Source organism: Mizuhopecten yessoensis, unplaced genomic scaffold, assembly GCF_002113885.1.
Source record: "Mizuhopecten yessoensis strain PY_sf001 unplaced genomic scaffold, ASM211388v2 scaffold6361, whole genome shotgun sequence".
Lineage (NCBI taxonomy): Eukaryota > Metazoa > Mollusca > Bivalvia > Pectinida > Pectinidae > Mizuhopecten > Mizuhopecten yessoensis.
Genome location: NW_018406511.1, coordinates 747,276 through 769,365, shown reverse-complemented (window position 1 = coordinate 769,365; position 22,090 = coordinate 747,276). Strand labels below are relative to the sequence as shown.

Below are 22,090 nucleotides of genomic sequence, written 5' to 3'. Positions count from 1 at the left end.
CTTTTATATGTATATTGTATCCTAGCGACCATCCATTCCTTTTATATGTATATTGTATCCTAGCGACCATCCGTGTCTTTTACATGTATATTGTATCCTAGCGACCATCCATTCCTTTTATATGTATATTGTATCCTAGCGACCATCCATTCCTTTTATATGTATATTGTATCCTAGCGACCATCCGTGTCTTTTACATGTATATTGTATCCTAGCGACCATCCATTCCTTTTATATGTATATTGTATCCTAGCGACCATCCATTCCTTTTATATGTATATTGTATCCTAGCGACCATCCGTGTCTTTTACATGTATATTGTATCCTAGCGACCATCCATTCCTTTTATATGTATATTGTATCCTAGCGACCATCCATTCCTTTTATATGTATATTGTATCCTAGCGACCATCCGTGTCTTTTACATGTATATTGTATCCTAGCGACCATCCATTCCTTTTATATGTATATTGTATCCTAGCGACCATCCATTCCTTTTATATGTATATTGTATCCTAGCGACCATCCGTGTCTTTTACATGTATATTGTATCCTAGCGACCATCCATTCCTTTTATATGTATATTGTATCCTAGCGACCATCCATTCCTTTTATATGTATATTGTATCCTAGCGACCATCCGTGTCTTTTACATGTATATTGTATCCTAGCGACCATCCATTCCTTTTATATGTATATTGTATCCTAGCGACCATCCATTCCTTTTATATGTATATTGTATCCTAGCGACCATCCGTGTCTTTTACATGTATATTGTATCCTAGCGACCATCCATTCCTTTTATATGTATATTGTATCCTAGCGACCATCCATTCCTTTTATATGTATATTGTATCCTAGCGACCATCCGTGTCTTTTACATGTATATTGTATCCTAGCGACCATCCATTCCTTTTATATGTATATTGTATCCTAGCGACCATCCATTCCTTTTATATGTATATTGTATCCTAGCGACCATCCGTGTCTTTTACATGTATATTGTATCCTAGCGACCATCCATTCCTTTTATATGTATATTGTATCCTAGCGACCATCCATTCCTTTTATATGTATATTGTATCCTAGCGACCATCCGTGTCTTTTACATGTATATTGTATCCTAGCGACCATCCATTCCTTTTATATGTATATTGTATCCTAGCGACCATCCATTCCTTTTATATGTATATTGTATCCTAGCGACCATCCATGTCTTTTACATGTATATTGTATCCTAGCGACCATCCATTCCTTTTATATGTATATTGTATCCTAGCGACCATCCATTCCTTTTACATGTATATTGTATCCTAGCGACCATCCATTCCTTTTACATGTATATTGTATCCTAGCGACCATCCATTCCTTTTACATGTATATTGTATCCTAGCGACCATCCATTCCTTTTACATGTATATTGTATCCTAGCGACCATCCATTCCTTTTACATGTATATTGTATCCTAGCGACCATCCATTCCTTTTACATGTATATTGTATCCTAGCGACCATCCATTCCTTTTACATGTATATTGTATCCTAGCGACCATCCATTCCTTTTACATGTATATTGTATCCTAGCGACCATCCATTCCTTTTACATGTATATTGTATCCTAGCGACCATCCATTCCTTTTACATGTATATTGTATCCTAGCGACAATCCGTGACTTTTACATGTATATTGTATCCTAGCGACTATCCGTGCCTTTTGCATGTTTATTGTTACCTAGCGACCATCTGTGACTTTTACATGTATATTGTATCCTAGCGACCATCCGTGCCTTGAAATCTAGCGACCATCCGTATCTTTTATATGTATAATGTATCCTAGCGACCATCCGTGTCTTTTACATGTATATTGTTACCTAGCGACCATCCGTGTCTTTTACATGTATATTGTATCCTAGCGACCATCTGTGACTTTTACATGTATATTGTATCCTAGCGACCATCTGTGACTTTTACATGTATATTGTATCCTAGCGCCCATCCGTGCCTTGAAATCTAGCGACCATCCGTATCTTTTATATGTATAATGTATCCTAGCGACCATCCGTGTCTTTTACATGCATATTGTTACCTAGCGACCATCCGTGCCTTTTACATGTATATTGTATCCTAGCGGCCATCCATTCCTTTTACATGTATAATGTTTCCTAGCGACCATCCGTGTCTTTGACATGCATATTGTTACCTAGCGACCATCCGTGTCTTTTACATGTATATTGTTACCTAGCGACCATCCGTGTCTTTTTCATGTATATTGTATCCTAGCGACCATCCGTGCCTTTTACATGTATATTGTTACCTAGCGACCATCCGTGTCGTTTACATGTATATTGTTACCTAGCGACCATCCGTGTCTTTTACATGTACATTGTAACGTAGCTCCCATCATTGCGGTTTTATATTATAACTTAACGATTACCCGAACGGTGATATTGTGTTAGGCATGCGTTTTACTCTTCTCATAAAAAAACCTCCGAAAGAGATGTAGAGTTGATTTAATAGACTTTATTTTGAAGTGTTTTCAAGAACTTGACAGGTATTTAACATTTCCTTTAGATCGCTTTACGCTTCCCTCTGGTAAGTTTTTATTTCACTCGCTTTATTTAACTGAATGCAGACTGACTGTCAATTAAGTATTTAATTGGTTACAGATGGCGTTAAAACAGAATGTAAACTAGGTTTTTAACATCAGGTGGAAACTGGCTGCCTCTTTTGAACACCAAAACTCGTTTTCTTTAATTTTTGTGATTAGTTTTAAACTATGAGCTTAATGTGTTCAGAAAATCAAACATAAAATATGACATAGATCCCGGTAAGCGATGAGACCCCAGTCTATACCATCTTGATATGATCTGTATTGTAGAGGTTTGGATACATCTCCGTATCATTAGAAAAAAGTAGGTAGTTCTTGTATTTCACGTTTGAAATGCTTTCCAAGGTCAAAAAAGACACATACATTTCTTACAAATGCATATTCGGTGTAAGTTGGTCTAAATTTCATACAAGTAACACTGTAACAAACTTAATTCTGACGGTAATAAAAAGTGACAATAAAAAGCTATTAGAAGTGTAAAAACTGCTTAGGGACAAACCACGTCCTTAAAAGTCATTAGATGTTTAAATGGCATTGATCAAAATAAAACCAAACTAAAACGAATCAAAGACAAAGTTGAGTATATGAAGCGATAGAAATATTTTCATTTCATTGTTGGAATAAAACAGGAGAAGTTGTCTTAAGGGAAAGTTAAACTAGAAACAGTCTCCACTGATCTTTACTTTGTTGTATATGTCTTTGTCTCTCTGTATCAAAGGTGGGTATTGTATTCCGTGTTTTATTACATTAGGTACAGCAGCTATATGTTACGTAATACAATACCTATCTTTGATACAGAGCGACAAAGGCTGTTAGATATAGACTTATTAATATACACCCAACAAATAATAGTTCAAGTTACAAGCATTTGTTTCTATCAGGAAATATACCTTGAGATAGGTACTTGATATGAATCAACTAAATCAACTACTGTGATCTAATATTTGTTAATGACTCTTTTTTTAAACAAACTATAACATACATGTATATCATGCATTATTTTTCGGTTAAAAAGGTGTTTTTAGAAAAATGTGATGTTTGGTAATGGTATTACACTACATGGGCCTCCATTGTTTTACAAACGTAGTTTCAATATGGCTGATTTTTTATGGTGAAATTAACTTCTGACTTGACTTTGAAATTGTGATTATCAGTCTTTTGGAGCAGTTTCGTTAACTTTAAACAATCCCACTACCTAAAATGAATTCTAAGGAAGATTTTGACTGATATTTCCTTGCATGTGATAGAGAATCCGAAATCTCATCGCCGCATTATGCCACTTTATGTGTATTTTTAGTTAGCAGTAATATTTATTCCACACAGCCATGTTTGGGCACCACCACTAATGAGTCTCTTTATCCTTCCCCATGCGATTATCAGAGTCGCTCACACATATCGAAAAAGACGTTCGTCGATAGAAAATAGCATAACAATCGAAAGGTATGAGAGGCGGATTCAAAGTCGTGGCCTAATGAATATTCATAAGAGGGTTATCATCTGTGTTGGAGAACATCGGTTGTTGACATGGTATCGTCAGCACTGGTTTGAGACTTACTGCATATCACAATAGGTAAAAAGATAGGCTTTTTGAAACGGAGTATTGAATGAGAGGCGTTGAAGCCTATCAGTACTTTAATCACTAATAACGACACACCAGTTCCAGATCTACCCTGGGCAGGGGACATTACATTCTAATTGTTATTTCATCAAAACTCTTGTGTACAAACAGCTTAACAGAATGTTTATCAGAAACATTGTAGTGGTGTTTATTGTGGACAGTATGCTAACAGAATTCGCCGAAGGTAAGTGTATAGTATACAATCAACGATACAAAATAGAGTTTATATTTAAGCATTTAGGAATTAGAATAACTACTTATTTGTATGCTTTGCTTTCAACTATAAAATTAATTTTATAAAAGTTTGGATTAAAAGTTTTACTTTGTATCATAGCGTGTTCCTTTGTTTTCGTCAAACGTGGTATCAAAGCTCAAAGCATTCAGAATACACGCAAAGAGAACACGAAATCCATCATGTCTACCATAGGAAGATCTGACGATAGCTTCAGGTTTGGTGATTGCTGACACCAATAACGTTGATTTCATGTCGCCATATCATGCTATAATGTTCAAAATTTAAAACATGCATTCAATGTGATTCCACAGGATCACCCCTGATACACATATAAAAACATAATTGTTAAGGTAATTCTCCTTTTCTGTATTTTCTTTTCATTTCACGTCTTTTTCTGAACAAAGCTTAAATTACCGCACGCCTCCAGTTCAACACTCAATATGTTTTAAATGAATAAGGCTATATTGATCACATGGTCAGGGCTTTTATATGATGTAATAAATATAATAACGGGAATTCAGAGAGCACTTAAAGAGGTATGATTGGTAAACTCTGCTCATCCTATTAGTCAACGGTATATTTGATGTGAAATAAACAATTTGGAACTTCTATTTTGCTAATTTATTATTGTTTTAGCGACTCTGTATCAAATTGGGGAAAAACACAGAACTAAAAACAGACTCACGTATTGTCTCGAAAGCAAACGAATATGATGAGAATTAGCGGCCAGAACGTGGCTATGTCTACAGAGCAGATGTCAGTACATCGACAGAACGAAGGCCAACATGTGAGCTGTACATGATAACCTCAGCATACTCCTTAAAATGTCTCCAAGTTACTTTTAATATTAGCTTTACTGCAATCTAGTAAACTTTTATGTAAATTGATAAACACAAAGATTAACTTGTGAGGCCCCCACCACCACCATTTTTCTTTAAAGATATCACGATTTTGTTTAGAAACTGTTGGATTTTAATGAAATTCATAAACCATTACGAAAGCGATTTTAGATTTTCACCGACTTTCAATCGTTTGAATGAAGTACTTTGTGACTCTTAAACAAATTTTGTCATTCAACTTTAATACCAAATTAACTTAGAAACCTGTCTTATGTTCCCAGTGGTCCTCATTGGTATGAAAGAAATTCGCTTACGTTGTTATCAAAAAGATAATTTAAGGTGAAAAACGTTCTATGTTTCATACATCTCCGTATCCATAGACTAAAGTAGGTAGTTCTTGTATTTCACGTTTGAAATGCTTTCCAAAGGTCAAAACAGACACATGCATTTCTTACAAATGCATATTCGGTGTAAGTTGGTCTAAAACTTTATACAAGTAACACTGTAACGAACCTAATTCTGACGGTAATAAAAAGTGACAATAATATATTAGAAACAAAATGTAAAAACTGCTAAGTGACAAAACACGTCCTTAAAAGTCATTAGATGTTTAAATGACATTAATCAAAATAAAACCAAACTAAAACCGTCCGAAGACAAAATTGAGTATATGAAGCGATAGAAATATTTTCGTTTCATTGTTGGAATAAAACAGGAGAAGTTGTCTTAAGGGAAAGTTAAACAAGAAACAGTCTCCACTGATCTTTACTTTGTTTTTCAGGCCTTTGTCTCTCTGTATCAAAGGTGGGTATTTTATTACGTGTTTTATTACATTACGTATAGCAGCTATATGTTACGTAATACAATACCTATATTTGATACAGAGCGACAAAGGCTGTTAGATATAGACGTACTGATATACACCCAACAAATAATAGTTCAAGTTACAAGCATTTGTTTTTGTGCATGTCAGGAAATATACCTTGAGATAGGTACTTGATATGAATCAACTAAATCAACTACTGTGATCTAATTTTTGTTAATGACTTTTTTTTTTAACAAACCATAACATACATATCATGCATTCATTTTCGGTTAAAAAGGTGGTTTTAGAAAAAAATAATGTTTGGTAATGGTATTACACTATATGGGCCTCCATAGTTTTACAAAAGTAGTTCCAATATGGCTGATTTTTTATGGTGAAATTAACTTCTGACTTGACTTTGAAATTGTGATTATCAGTCTTTTGGAGCAGTTTCGTTAACTTTAAACAATCCCACTACCTAAAATGAGTTCTAAGGAAGATTTTGACTGATATTTCCTTGCATGTGATAGAGAATCCGAAATCTCATCGCCGCATCATGCCACTTTATGTGTATTTTTAGTTAGCAGTAATATTTATTCCACACAGTCATGTTTGGGCACCACCACTAATGAGTCTCTTTATCCTTCCCCATGCGATTATCAGAGTCGCTCACACATATCGAAAAAGACGTTCGTCGATAGAAAATAGCATAACAATCGAAAGGTATGAGAGGCGGATTCAAAGTCGTGGCCTAATGAATATTCATAAGAGGGTTATCCTCTGTGTATGAGAACATCGGTTGATGACCACTGGTTTGAGACTTACTGCATATCACAGTAGGTAAAAAGATAGGCTTTTTGAAACGGAGTATTGAATGAGAGGCGTTGAAGCCTATCAGTACTTTAATCACTAATAACGACACACCAGTTCCAGATCTACCCTGGGCAGGGAACATCACATTCTAATTGTTATTTCATCAAAACTCTTGTGTACAAACAGCTTAACAGAATGTTTATCAGAAACATTGTAGTGGTGTTTATTGTGGACAGTATGCTAACAGAATTCGCCGAAGGTAAGTGTATAGTATACAATCAACGATACAAAATAGAGTTTTTATTTAAGCATTTAGGAATTAGAATAACTACTTATTTGTATGCTTTGCTTTCAACTATAAAATTAATGTTATAAAAGTTAGGATTCGAAGTTTTACTTTGTATCATAGCGTGTTTCTTCGTTTTCCTAAAACGTGGTATCAAAGCTCAAAGCATTCAGAATACACGCAAAGAGAACACGAAATCCATCATGTCTACCATAGGAAGGTCTGCCGATAGCTTCAGGTTTGGTGATTGCTGACACCAGTAACGTTGATTTCATGTCGCCATATCATGCTATAATGTTCAAAATTTAAAACAAGCATTCAATGTGATTCCACAGGATCGTCCCTTATACACATATAAAAACGTAATGGTTAAGATAATTCTCCTTTTCTGTATTTTCTTTTCATTTCACGTCTTTTTCTGAACAAAGCTTAAATTACCGCACGCCTCCAGTTCAACACTCAATATGTTTTAAATGAATAAGGCTATATTGATCACATGGTCAGGGCTTTTATATGATGTAATAAATATAATAACGGGAATTCAGAGAGCACTTAAAGAGGTATGATTGGTAAACTCTGCTCATCCTATTAGTCAACGGTTTATTTAATATGAAATAAACAATTTGGAACTTCTATTTTACTAATTTATTATTGTTTTAGCGACTCTGTATCAAATTGGGGAAAAACACAGAACTAAAAACAGATTCACGTATTGTCTCGAGAGCAAAAGAATATGATGAGAATTAGCGGCCAGAACGTGGCTATGTCTACAGAGCAGAGGGCAGTACATCGACAGAACGACAGCCAACATGTGAGATGTACATGATAACCTCAGCATACTCATTAAAATGATACTTTTGATATTAATTTTACTGCAATTTTGTAAACTTTTATGTAAATTGATAAACACAAAGATTAACTTGTGAGCCCCCCACCACCACCATTTTTCTTTAAAGATATCACGACTTTGTTTAGAAACTATTGGATTTTAATGAAATTCATGAAATTCATAAACCATAACGAAAGCGGTTTTTAGATGTTCACCGACTTTCAATCGTTTGAATGAAGTACTTTGTGACTCTTAAACAAATTTTGTCATTCAACTTTAATACCAAATTAACTTAGAAACCTGTCTTATGTTCCCAGTGGTCCTCATTGGTATGAAAGAAATTCGCCTACGTTGTTATCAAAAAGATAATTTAAGGTGAAAAACGTTCTACATTTCATACATCTCCGTATCCATAGACAATAGTAGGTAGTTCATGTATTTCACGTTTGAAATGCTTTCCAAGGGTCAAAACAGACACATACATTTCTTACAAATGCATATTCGGTGTAAGTTGGTCTATAATTTCATACAAGTAACACTGTAACGAACTTAATTCTGACGGTTATAAAAAGTGACAATACAAATCTATTAGAAACACAGTGTAAAAACTGCTTAGTGACAAAACACGTCCTTAAAAGTCATTAGATGTTAAAATGACATTGATCAAAATAAAACCAAACTAAAACGAATCAAAGACAAAATTGAGTATATGAAGCGATAGAAATATTTTCATATCATTGTTGGAATAAAACAGGAGAAGTTGTCTTAAGGAAAAGTTAAACTAGAAACAGTCTCGAACTGATCTTTACTTTGTTGTATATGTCTTTGTCTCTCTGTATCAAAGGTGGGTATTGTATTCCGTGTTTTATTACATTACGTACAGCAGCTATATGTTACGTAATACGATACCTATCTTTGATACAGAGCGACAAAGGCTGTTAGATATAGACTTATTAATATACACCCAACAAATAATAGTTCAAGTTACAAGCATTTGTTTTTGTGTATGTCAGGACATATACCTTGAGATAGGTACTTGATATGAATATGTCCATATATTGTTTATTTGTAATCCTGTAAATGAGTCCTTTGGATCACGAATAAGTGTTACCGACTTTTCAATGTTTTAAAATATCTTCAGTTATAATTTTGTTAAAAACCGCTTGTAAATGTGAAATAAATCTTTGTTATTTTAAGAAGTTGACAAACACTCTGTTCACTTACAAAAGGTTGACGTGTTTACTTGTTTTCAATACATATAGTAGTGGTAGACTAATTGTACGATGTCCACAACGGTGAGTTACCTGACTTTTGTCGGCTTGTTGATAAATAACTGCACATGTCAGGGTTTCGTTTGTGAACATAACTTTAGACGACTTCTTTAAGAAGTCATATACTTTGTGTTGACCTGTTAAATTGAATATCAACAAGCCGACAAAAGTCAGGTAAAGAGTTCTACCTATAAATCAACACGCATGTGTTACAATGTAATCATATAGACTTAAACGTACCATGTCGCTTAATTTGCCTTTTTTTCTGGTCAACATGATAAATCTGGTATTTATTATTTTCATACATATCAAAGATATAAGCTTTCCCTTTTTACTACACTCACAAAGTAAAGCGTGTCAAACATAACAACTAAAAGGGAATTTAATATTATTCTATTACGTGCCGTATCGAATTCGATATTTCCATGTTAAGCATGCTCAGACATGAACGAAGTAATGGCGATGTTCATCCGAAAACGTGGTCGAAAAGCGGGCAAGTAAACATTTCTTCCTATCAAGTCGAAGATATAGTCGCTATTCGTTGGATTCAGCTCTCTTTACATCTCGTTTCTCGAAATGTAAGGCAGAGGAATTTTGAATCATTATATATCAATAAACTTATACCATTTATGAACTTTTATAACTTTAATTTTCATCACAGTTTTTTCCCAATAGATTGCGGCACGTTTACTTCAGTAAAAGTCGACATCATTAACTCAGGCTTTCGTGCGGAACATCGTTTTTGTCAACATGTTGCGTTATATCAAGTAAACAACGCCACATATATATCAACACGTTTATATTATGTATAAATTGACTTGATAGTATTTAAAAAAAATTCGTAGAGTCGATTTATTTCAGTTGATATGTTTAACTTAATATCAACAAGCCGACAAAAAACACCTCAGGTAAATTAAGTAAACAATGCTCCTTATAGGTTGACTCGTGTAACTTATACAGACTTAATAACAAACCGATATACACCGCCACACACAGGTGCATATAGGTCATTTCTCACGGTAACAATTATATCGTCTAAACTGTAGGATTTAAAAATCTTCCAAACTGTAATTTTCACTGATAATACTACCTATTAAAAACACACAATGAAAGATATATCAAGATTGAAAACATGAGTCCTTTCTGATTATATCATTTATGAACTTTTATAACTTTAATTTTCATCACAGTTTTTTCCCAATAGATTGCGGCACGCTTACTTCAGTAAAAGTCGACACCATTAACTCAAGCTTTCGTGCGGAACAGGAACATCGTTTTTGTCAACATGTTGCGTTATATCTGATGATGTCAACAAGTATCAAGTAAACAACGCCACATCTATATCAACACGTTTATATTATGTATAAATTGACTTGATAATATTAAAAAAAAAAACGATTTAATTGCGCAGTATTAAAATGAAATGTGCATAGTTTTTGTAAATTTCGTAGAGTCGATTTATTTCAGTTGATATGTTTAACTTAATATCAACAAGCCGACAAAAGAACCCTCAGGTAAATTAAGTAAACAATGCTCCCTATAGGTTGACTCGTGTAACTGATACAGACTTAATAACAAACCGATATACACCACCACACACGGGTGCATATAGGTCATTTCTCACGTTAACAATTATACCGTCTAAACTGTAGGATTTAAAAATCTTCCAAACTGTAATATTCACTGATAATACTACCTATTAAAAACACACAATGAAAGATATATCTAGGTCACCTTTTTTTTTTACAAAAACGACAAAATGAAAGGAAGGCAAACATTTGACTCTAATCAAAATTGAACTCAATTCTACTTGTATTCAGATGTATGTATTAGATTTTTTTTTCCGCTTTTTTATTGCTTTTACCTCTGACAAATTATATTATATATAATAAAATGGCTGATAACGATTTTTAACAAAAAAGGATTTTGATAAGAGATAGTGTCGAGTAGAATTCTTCCGGGTTGAATTTAATAGTACTGATCAAAAGGGTATGGTCATATGTATCTGATATAGGGTGTTTAGAACGCGCACACAATCTAAACAAAGGTTTTCCCGTTATTAATCTTTTTAACCAGTCACTTCATGGGAATATTTTCCCCGACTGTTAAAAAGCAAACAAATAAACAAACAAACATCGTTCCCGTCTCTTGATCTGGTCTGCGAGATACTGGTTATAACTGAAAACAGGTTTCACCGCTGCATATTTGCATTATTTAATAATGGCGGACCCAGGGATGTTGCCCTAGTTGCCCGGGTAACACCCTTTTTTCCGTATCCAGAAATAATCTGGACCAAGGTTTTTGAAGATTTTCCTCCATTTCATTTGGGGTTTCCTTCTGATTTCTATGGCTTGCCCTTGCCAGCAGTTTGAATATCTATATATGCCTATTATAGAGTCCATTATAGGTCACTACTTAAACGTCAAAAATGTCAAATACAATGAAGCACCCTCCTTAGCATCACTTCGTCAGGTGAGTAAAAACCAATGTGAGCATAAACGATGGGCGTGTATATCCATTCATTAGAATTGTTTTTAATATACATATACATAATTTATCATTTGTATTGGTGTTGCCCTTGTTCGATAAAAGACAAACAGATAAATCATAATTCACATTTATGACAAAATAAATTTACATTAAATTGCTAAAATTCTCGCCTAAACTAAATGTACATGTCAAGTTCAAGTTCTTTATTACCTTAAGTCTTTCGACTCATCGGTTACAAAGTAACAAAGTGCATTATTTACAATGCAGCAGTATCAGCTAAATCTACAGAAAAGCCCCCTTAAACTTTAAAAGGTGACCATTGTAAGGGCCTGACACAAACATGCACATTTTTACCAAAAATCCACATCTTTACCAATTTCTTTTTACCAACATAAAATATAAATACTCTACGTATATAAAATATATATTTGAAACTCAGAAAACTATTCTACGCCTCACTCGATCTGTTTGTCAATGGAAATAATGTCCGGTAAAGTTTTGCTGTTCTACGCTTTGCAGTGCTTGAAACAGCTTAGTATACATATTCAAACAAAATCTTCGCCTCGCTCGAATCGGCAGTGAAAGTATAATTGTACCATTCTTACTAAAAACACCTAATATTAATTCATGCCATCCCCTGTTAATGAGATAATTATTAACATCAATATTAAGATGAACTGCATGTTGCTGTGTATAACCGCATATGGTCCGGCATTATACCAGGGTTATATTGATGGTGTTCTTTTTGCTGCGGTATATGGTGCTGTGTACTAGCGGGGCCAACTGTTCACGGCATTAAATCAAGTGTAAATTGATGGTGTTTTTTATGCTGCAGTAAATGGTGCTGTGCACTAGCAGGGCCAACTGTTCATGACACTATACCAGGGTAAAACCCTACCCTAACCCTGTTCAAGTTTAAATTGGTGGTGTTCTCTATCAGTCCATTCTCTCTCACAAAATATAGAGTTTTCTGCCTTTCTCTTCAGTTTTACTTAAACTGACGGTGTGTTTGTGCCCATAAATAACATATAAACCAATATGAAATATAAGCAAAACAAAATACCTTTCAAGAGTATTAGACAGTCGGACTTTACATATCCTGACTTTGCACAACCTGACTTTACATAGCATCACGTTACATAGCCTCACGTTACATAGCCTGACTTTACACATCCTGACTTTACGTAGCCTGACTTTACATAGCCTGAAGTTACATAATCTGACTTAACAATCCTGACGTTACATAGTCCGACTTTACATAGCCTGACTTTACATAGCCTGACGTTACACAGTCTGACTTTACATAGCCTGACTTTGCATAGCCTGAAGTTACACAGTCTGACTTTACATAGCCTGACTTTGCATAGCCTGAAGGTACATAATCTGACGTTACATAGCCTGAAGTAACATAATCTGACGTTACACAGTCTGACGTTACATAGCCTGACTTTACATAGCCTGAAGTAACATAATCTGACTTAACACAGTCTGACGTTACATTGTCTGACGTTACATAGCCTAACGTTACACACCCTGACGTTACATAGCCTAACTTTACACAGAGTGACGTTACATAGCCTGACGACTTTACATTACCTGAAATTGCATAATCTGACTTTACATAGCCTGACGTTACATAGCCTGACGTTACACAGCCTGACGTTACACAGTCTGACTTTACATAGCCGGACGTTACACAGCCTGACGTCACACAGCCTGACGTTACACAGTCTGACTTTACATAGCCGGACGTTACACAGCCTGACGTTACACAGCCTGACGTTACACAGTCTGACTTTACATAGCCTGACGTTACATAGCCTGACGACTTTACATAACCTGACTTTACAAAACCTGACTTTACACAGCCTGACGTTACATAGTCTGACGTTACACAGCCTGACATTACATAATCTGACTTTACATAGCCATAGCCTGAAGAGCCTGACGTTACACAGCCTGACGTTACACAGTCTGACTTTACATAGCCTGACTTTACAAAACCTGACTTTCCACAGCCTGACGTTACAGAGTCTGACGTTACACAGCCTGACATTACATAATCCGACTTTACATAGCCTGACGTTACACAGCCTGACGTTACATAGCCTGACATTACACAGCCTGACGTTACACAGTCTTACTTTATATAGCCTGACGTTACATAGTCTGACTTTACATAGCCTGACGTTACACAGCCTGACGTTACATAGTCTGACTTTACATAGCCTGACGTTACACAGCCTGACGTTACACAGCCTGACGTTACACAGTCTGACTTTACATAGCCTGACGTTACATAGCCTGACGACTTTACATAACCTGACTTTACAAAACCTGACTTTACACAGCCTGACGTTACATAGTCTGACTCTGCACAGCCTGACGTTACATAGCCTGACGTTACATAGCCTGACGTTACACAGCCTGACGTTACACAGTCTGACTTTACATAGCCGGACGTTACACAGCCTGACGTTACACAGCCTGACGGTACACAGCCTGACGTTACATAGCCTGACGTCACACAGTCTGACTTTACACAGCCTGACTTTACATAGCCGGACTTTACACAGCCTGACGTTACACAGCCTGACGTTACATAGCCTGACGTCACACAGTCTGACTTTACACAGCCTGACTTTACATAGCCTGACTTTACATAACCTGACGTTACACAGCCTGACATTACATAATCTGACTTTATATAGCCTGACGTAACATAGCCTGACGTTACACAGCCTGACGTTACACAGCCTGACGTTACACAGTCTGACTTTACACAGCCTGACGTTACACAGCCTGACGTTACATAGCCTGACATTACACAGCCTGACGTTACATAGCCTGACTTTACATAGCCTGACGTTACATAGCCTGACGTCACACAGTCTGACGTTACACAGCCTGACGTTACACAGCCTGACTTTACATAGCCTGACTTTACATAACCTGACGTTACACAGCCTGACATTACATAATCTGACTTTGTATAGCCTGACGTAACATAGCCTGACGTTACACAGCCTGACGTTACATAGCCTGACATTTCCCAGCCTGACGTTACACAGTCTGACTTTACATAGCCTGCCGTTACACAGCCTGACGTTACACAGCCTGACGTTACACAGTCTGACTTTCCATAGCCTGGCGTTACACAGCCTGACGTTACATAGCCTGACGTTACACAGCCAGACGTCACACAGTCTGACGTTACATAGCCTGACGTTACATAGCCTGACGTTACACAGCCAGACGTCACACAGTCTGACGTTACAAAGCCTGACGTTACAAAGCCAGACGTTACACAGCCAGACGTTACACAGCCAGACGTTACTCAGTCTGACGTTACATAGCCTGACGTTACACAGCCTGACGTCACACAGTCTGACGTTACATAGCCTGACGTTACATAACCAGACGTTACACAGCCAGACGTTACACAGCCTGACGTTACACAGCCTGACGTTACATAGCCTGACGTTACACAGTCTGACGTTACATAGCCTGACGTTACATAACCTGACGTTACACAGCCAGACTTTACACAGCCAGACGTTTCTCAGTCTGACGTTACATAGCCTGACGTTACACAGGCTGACGTCACACAGTCTGACGTTACATAGCCTGACGTTACATAACCTGACGTTACACAGCCTGACGTTACATAACCTGACTTTACACAGCCTGACGTTACATAACCTGACTTTACATAGCCTAACGTTACATAATCTGACTTTACACAGCCTGACGACTTTACATAACCTCACTTTACATAGCCTGACGTTACATAGTCTGACGTTAGACAGCCAGTAAGACGGGAACATTGTTCGTAAAGAACGTGACCTTGTAACTAGTGTGGTTCCAAGACATGGACGGAGTCTGAATTCAAGATAGGGTCAATGATTGAAAACATGAGTCCTTTCTTATGTTAAAGAGATCGATGCGTTAGTTCTCGAAGCCCTTATATTGATATACATATATCATATTGCATTTGAATGAAGCCAATGAATTTCATTAGTCATACTGTCGTCGATTAGCGAAGTGACGCTGTCACCATAAAACATTTAACAAAGTGTTAAGAAATCTATGTAAATTCTTCAGAATTCAATTTTCACAGGTAAATCCCTGCGCGATCAACCGTTCTGCTAATGGACGTTACAGCAAATATAGCTTGAAACAGTCTACACTTTTATGTTGATAACTCTCCAGATCTACTTTAAATTTAATATAATTCTTTCGTTCATGGACGTAACGGCACGACAGTTTTATGTAGTCTGTATGGAGCTATCATCTTTACTGCTAATAGGACAATCATGCAAACTATTTCTTTCCATTTTTTTTTTATTTTTTTTATTTTTTTATTTTTTTTTTATCTTTTTTCACAATGTATGCTACAGTTGTTCATAATTCATATTGCATAATAATTGGAGTAAAGAGAGGCTACTGATTGTGGTACGTTTCCATATACTGGTTGATTCATTTTTGTAAACAAAAGTTGGTATTTCTGACCTTTATGTTGGGATCGAACGGATTTTTTCCCATGTACATTGCGGAGTTGAATAGCAGTAGCTGATCTACATATCCTGTGGATCGCATGTAGAGCAGCTACATGTACTGATATAACTCTTCTCCAAAACGGTACTACGCGTAGTACTATGATTTGTCACTGTGTGTGAAATTAGCTGACCGGTTGTACGAGAATCTACTCATGGTCTAATGGCAGTTGTTTTCAGTTGGTAGATTCATGTACAGAATAAGCATCAAGAATGTAAATATAATGATATATTGGACATTGTGGTTTGAGAAAGATATTATTATGAAAAAGTATGTACAAAAATGTGAATATAATCCAATTATTCATAAAATGGCGGGAAAAGTTGCCATTAATCTGTGTCGTCATTTAAGGATGCCCGTACCACTGCCTTAATTAAGTGTAATTAAGTATTGAAGACCCTTTTTCTGGTGTGACTATAGCTTTGACAATTCAGTCATCTGAGTGTGAAAAAGCATCGCGGGGCTAGACCCGGGGGAGGGAGAAACGGAATCAACAACCCGGGGAATGAGAAAGGGAATCAACAACCAGGGGGAGAGGAGAAAGGGAATTTAACAACCCGGGGGAAGGAGAAAGGGAAAATTCAGCCCGGGGAGAGGAGAAAGTGAATCAACAACCCGGGGAGAGGAGAAAGGGAATCAACAACCTGGGGGAAGGAGAAAGGGAATCAACAACCCGGGGAAAGGAGAAATTGACCTAATTAGGCGAAACAACAATCTGAGTTCATTTCTGAACCCAATGACACTTTTTAGTAATGAAGGTCAATGTTTTTTAAATTCACCTAATTAAGGTAAACAGAATATGCATATTTCTGAACCCCATGATAATTTCAGTTAGTGTATTTCAAATATTGAGAAATAGGTCATACTGACCTTATTTGGTCGGACGATGGACGCATAAGTACATGAGATCATTTTGGTACTTCGGACAAAGTAAGGGTCCGTTTCCAACGGGAGAGTCAGTTTTCAACGGCTCCCCGCGGGTACGTTGAAAACTGACCCCGGTTCCTTTTTCAACGAGGGTCAATTTTTAATGTTACACCGGTCGTTCATTTAGTCTTGTATGAGGTATGGAATTGTATAGAATGTAATATTTCGATGTTTGGATAAGAGGGAATGATGTTGAAGATTGATCAAAAGATCTACCGAGTTCCTTCAGATCCATATGTCATGACTTTCTCTTCTATAGTATACCAATCACGGTATCGCAATACGACGATAACCCTCATACAATCATCTTGCTAGAAATGGTTGTTATATATGTGTGTATACTGGCCGGGCTGGTACTACATGTAGTAAGTCAAGTTTCGGAATTAAATACAAACAAAGCATGTCCCTATAACTAGCAGTATCGTACCTGCAAAACAATAAGTTCCATGGACAAGTTATTATGGATACTATGAACCTAAAAACCAGTAGCATGTGACAGATGTCAGAAAGGATGTCTTTGACTGGGTCAGGTTATCAATTTTTGTTACCAACAGAACAGTACTTTTTTACTTCATTAAACACATACTATTTTCTGTTGAAATGTAGATGAATCGATGGTAGAATACATGGTTGCATTGGTAGCTCATAAATAGATTAGGGCCTCTACTGAATGCAATGCAATGTGTCAGTAAGATAAATTTGGAAATACGGAAATATCCCACTAAAATGACTCCCAGCCTTGTTTGTTAAGTGTGACGTCATACGAATTTTCACTGTTTCTGATGCCGGAGCACTTGCGTCCTTACATTGCGTCCTTACATTGCATAACAACTGGAAATTGTCATGTTTACTAATATATTTTACTAGTATGGCAAACGAATACATAGTATTGCAGGGAACTAAAAAAATGAATAATGTATACATTTCACTCGTATAACAGGGAACCATTAAATCCTTATCATATTTCACCCTTATGGAAGTGAATTCAAAAATTAAAACCCTTTAAATTTTACCCGTTTGTCAGGGAATTCAACAATTAAAAACATTACTTATTTCACCCGTATTGCAGGGAATTTAACAATTAGATACCTTTCATATTTCACCCGTATAGTGGAAATTTAACAATTAAATACCTTACATATTTCACCCGTATAGTCGAAATTTAACAATTAAATCCCTTACATATTTCACCCGTATTACAGGGAATTTAACAATTAGATACCTTTCATATGTCACCCGTATAGTGGAAATTTAACAATTAAATACCTTACATATTTTACCCGTATAGTGGAAATTTAACAATCAAATACCTTACATATTTCACCCGTATAGTGGAAATTTAATAATTAGAAACCTTACATATTTCACCCGTATTAGTGGAAATTTAACAATTAAATACCTTACATATTTCACCCGTATGGCCTTTCACACAAGAAATATCTGTATCGAATATAGACATGACTTAATGTGGTATTCAGCCGAAACCCTATATTATAAATTATATATCCTTGATTTATAAACTCACAGTTAAATCAAAACGGCTTTTGGTCCTCATATATCTCCGACTTTAAACGGATACCAAATCAATGATTACAGAAAATGATGAAGCATTCTTTATGACTGAGAGGGAAACAGCACACATACAGGCATTAAGCATTCTTTATGACTGAAACACTTTTCTTACACGACTGAATAGAGGGAAACATAGTTTTGTTAGTATGGAAAACAGCACTCATACAGGCAGTGATAGAACATGCGTCACTGCTTGTTTGTTTGTTTTTCGGGAGGGAAGGGCGGTTAACGACCTTAAACAAGTAGTGACGTATGTTCTTTCATTGCCAGTGTGTGTACTGTTTTACCTAGGTCACTGATTCCTTCATTGGATACTCTAAACTATTAAAGCCTCGCTGATAAATATAGATCTTTCATTGATTGGGTTATTTATATATAATTACCGATCTTTCTAAAGACATTAAATATTTAACCTAGACGGAATGTTAAACGTATGTAAACACCGAAACACACTGCTTACTTATGTCATGATGTATGTGAGTGTCAACACAATGAGCCACCAGAATACGGACATAAATACACATCTCAATCAAAAATTATGTAGAAAATTGTGGGAGCAACACGATAAAATATTCGCACAATGTTGTAAAGTAATGGAAGGAAACCGTTTTAAGCCCTCCCAAACACTGGCCATATTCTATCGAGTCAAGTGTGTATATGGTAAAACACATATACCACGGTGAGTTCCGCATGCACTACGATTACATTTAAGATAAAGATGATTGTAATGAAGGTACCATAAATATCCAGGAGAGGTTTTCTACACTACACAAAGCGTAGCCATCGTAGCCTCATAATCAGGATCTTCTGTGAATAACCAATGTCCTGGCTGACGACGTACTATCCTGTGTTACGGGTTTGACACGGTGTGATAGGTGCTACTCCCCCCAATGTCCTGGCTGACGACGTACTATCCTTTGTTACGGGTTTGACACGTTGGGATAGGTGCTTCTCCCCTAATGTCCTGGCTGACGACGTACTATCCTGTGTTACGAGTTTGACACGTTGTGATAGGTGCTACTCCCCCCAATGTCCTGTCTGACGACGTACTATCCTGTGTTACGGGGTTGACACGTTGTGATAGGTGCTACTCCCCCAATGTCCTGGCTGACGACGTATTATCCTATGTTACGGGTTTGACACGTTGGGATAGGTGCTTCTCCCCTAATGTCCTGGCTGACGACGTACTATCCTGTGTTAAGAGTTTGACACGTTGTGATAGGTGCTACTCCCCCAATGGCCTGGCTGACGACGTACTATCCTGTGTTACGGGGGTGACACGCTGTGATAGGTGCTACTCCCCCAATGTCCTGGCTGACGACGTTCTATCCTGTGTTACGGGGTTGACACGCTGTGATAGGTTCTACTTCCACAATGTCCTGGCTGACGACGTACTATCCTGTGTTACGGGTTTGACACGTTGTGATAGGTGCTGCTCCCCCAATGTCCTGGCTGACAACGTACTATCCTATGTTACGGGTTTGACACGTTGTGATAGGTGCTACTCCCCCCAAGGTCCTGGCTGACGACGTACTATCCTGTGTTACGGGGGTGACACGCTGTGATAGGTGCTACTCCCCCAATGTCCTGGCTGACGACGTTCTATCCTGTGTTACGGGTTTGACACGTTGTGATAGGGGCTACTCCCCCCAATGTCCTGGCTGACGACGTACTGTCCTGTGTTACGGGTTTGACACGTTGTGATAGGGGCTACTCCCCCCAATGTCCTGGCTGACGACGTACTGTCCTGTGTTACGGGTTTGACACGTTGTGATAGGGGCTACTCCCCCCAATGTCCTGGCTGACGACGTACTGTCCTGTGTTACGGGTTTGACACGTTGTGATAGGGGCTACTCCCCCAATGTCCTGGCTGACGACGTACTATCCTGTGTTAAGAGTTTGACACGTTGTGATAGGTGCTACTCCCCCCAAGGTCCTGGCTGACGACGTACTATCCTGTGTTACGGGGTTGACACGCTGTGATAGGTTCTACTTCCACAATGTCCTGGCTGACGACGTACTATCCGGTGTTAGTTTAAACTTTATTTTATGGTATTAATTACAATAGTACATGGTTATAAATACAGAAAAGGATCCAGAAACAAGTACATAGTACTTATGTAAATCCGTCTCCTTGTAGACATAACAGCAGCTATGGATCAGTACTGACAATATTATAATTCATATAAATAAATATAAATATATATAAAGTATAACATGTGCAGGGAAAAGAAAGAGAAAGAGTGCAAGGATTTATAGTGGGATGGGGGACGATGTTTGATGGGGAAGCGATGGGCATCAAAACTGCATTGAGAGAACAAACGCTGATTGCATGAATACAAACCACAACAAACATGATTACTGATATGAATGAAGTTAAAGTTTCTTTAAAAACGTCTAGACTGAATGATGAAGTTTTGAACACAGTCAAAAATAATTTCATTTAAGTTAATTGGTAGTTCGGGTCTACCATAAAGTAAAAAGCTTACATTATAGTTAGGAGGTAGGCGACTAAAACATTGGATTCTCAGCTGCTGGTAGTTAGGACATTGGAGGAGGAAATGTTCTGTAGTTTCAGTAGACAAATTACATGAGCACATGGGACTATCAACTAAATTTCGTGCAAACAGGTGAGTGTTTAAGGAGCTGCAGTTCATCCTAAGTCGTGCATGATGGATCTGACCTTGTCTGCTTCTGCAGTAGTAATAGTGCTGAGGAACAGAGAGAGTGTCGGCATTAAGAATTTTTTTGAGGTTAGTAATTGAGGGATTGTATTTTACGTTATCTGGTAGTGCATTCCATAAATCAATAGAAGAGGGGAGGAAAGAGTCTTTATATAGATTAGTTCGACAGTTGACTTGACAGAAGTTGTTAGCCCTTCTTGTATTGTAAGTATGTATATTTGAATGGCGAGCAGGTAGAACGTTAGCAAGATAAGAAGGGCACTGACCATGAACAATCTTATGAAATTGGATTAATTTGTGTTTTCTCCTTCGGACAATAAGGGGGTCCCAACCAGATTCTGCATATAGTCTGTCGTGACTTGTGAGTTTGGTTGCCCCAGTCACGATTCTGGCTGCTTCGAGTTGTATGTTTTCAATCAACTGGCTTTGGCCTAAAGTTATGTTGTCCCATACAATATCACCATATTCTAATAAGGGTCTTATAAAAGTATAATATATCGTTTGAAGAGACTTTCTATCAATGATAAATTTTAGATTCCTAATTATGCTAATTTTTT

At 37.0% G+C, this 22,090-nt stretch overlaps 1 protein-coding gene across 1 annotated transcript in view; it reads left to right on the top strand.

Annotated features, from left to right (window-relative positions):
- Positions 1-7,108: 7,108 nt before the first annotated feature.
- LOC110451989 (GATA zinc finger domain-containing protein 14-like) overlaps positions 7,109-22,090 on the top strand; it is a 28,100-nt gene continuing 13,118 nt past the window's right edge. Inside the window, exon 1 of the mRNA XM_021500229.1 lies at positions 7,109-7,176. Within this exon, the coding sequence (XP_021355904.1) occupies positions 7,113-7,176 (64 nt within the window). The 5' untranslated portion in view covers positions 7,109-7,112. The remainder of the gene's footprint in view (positions 7,177-22,090) is intronic.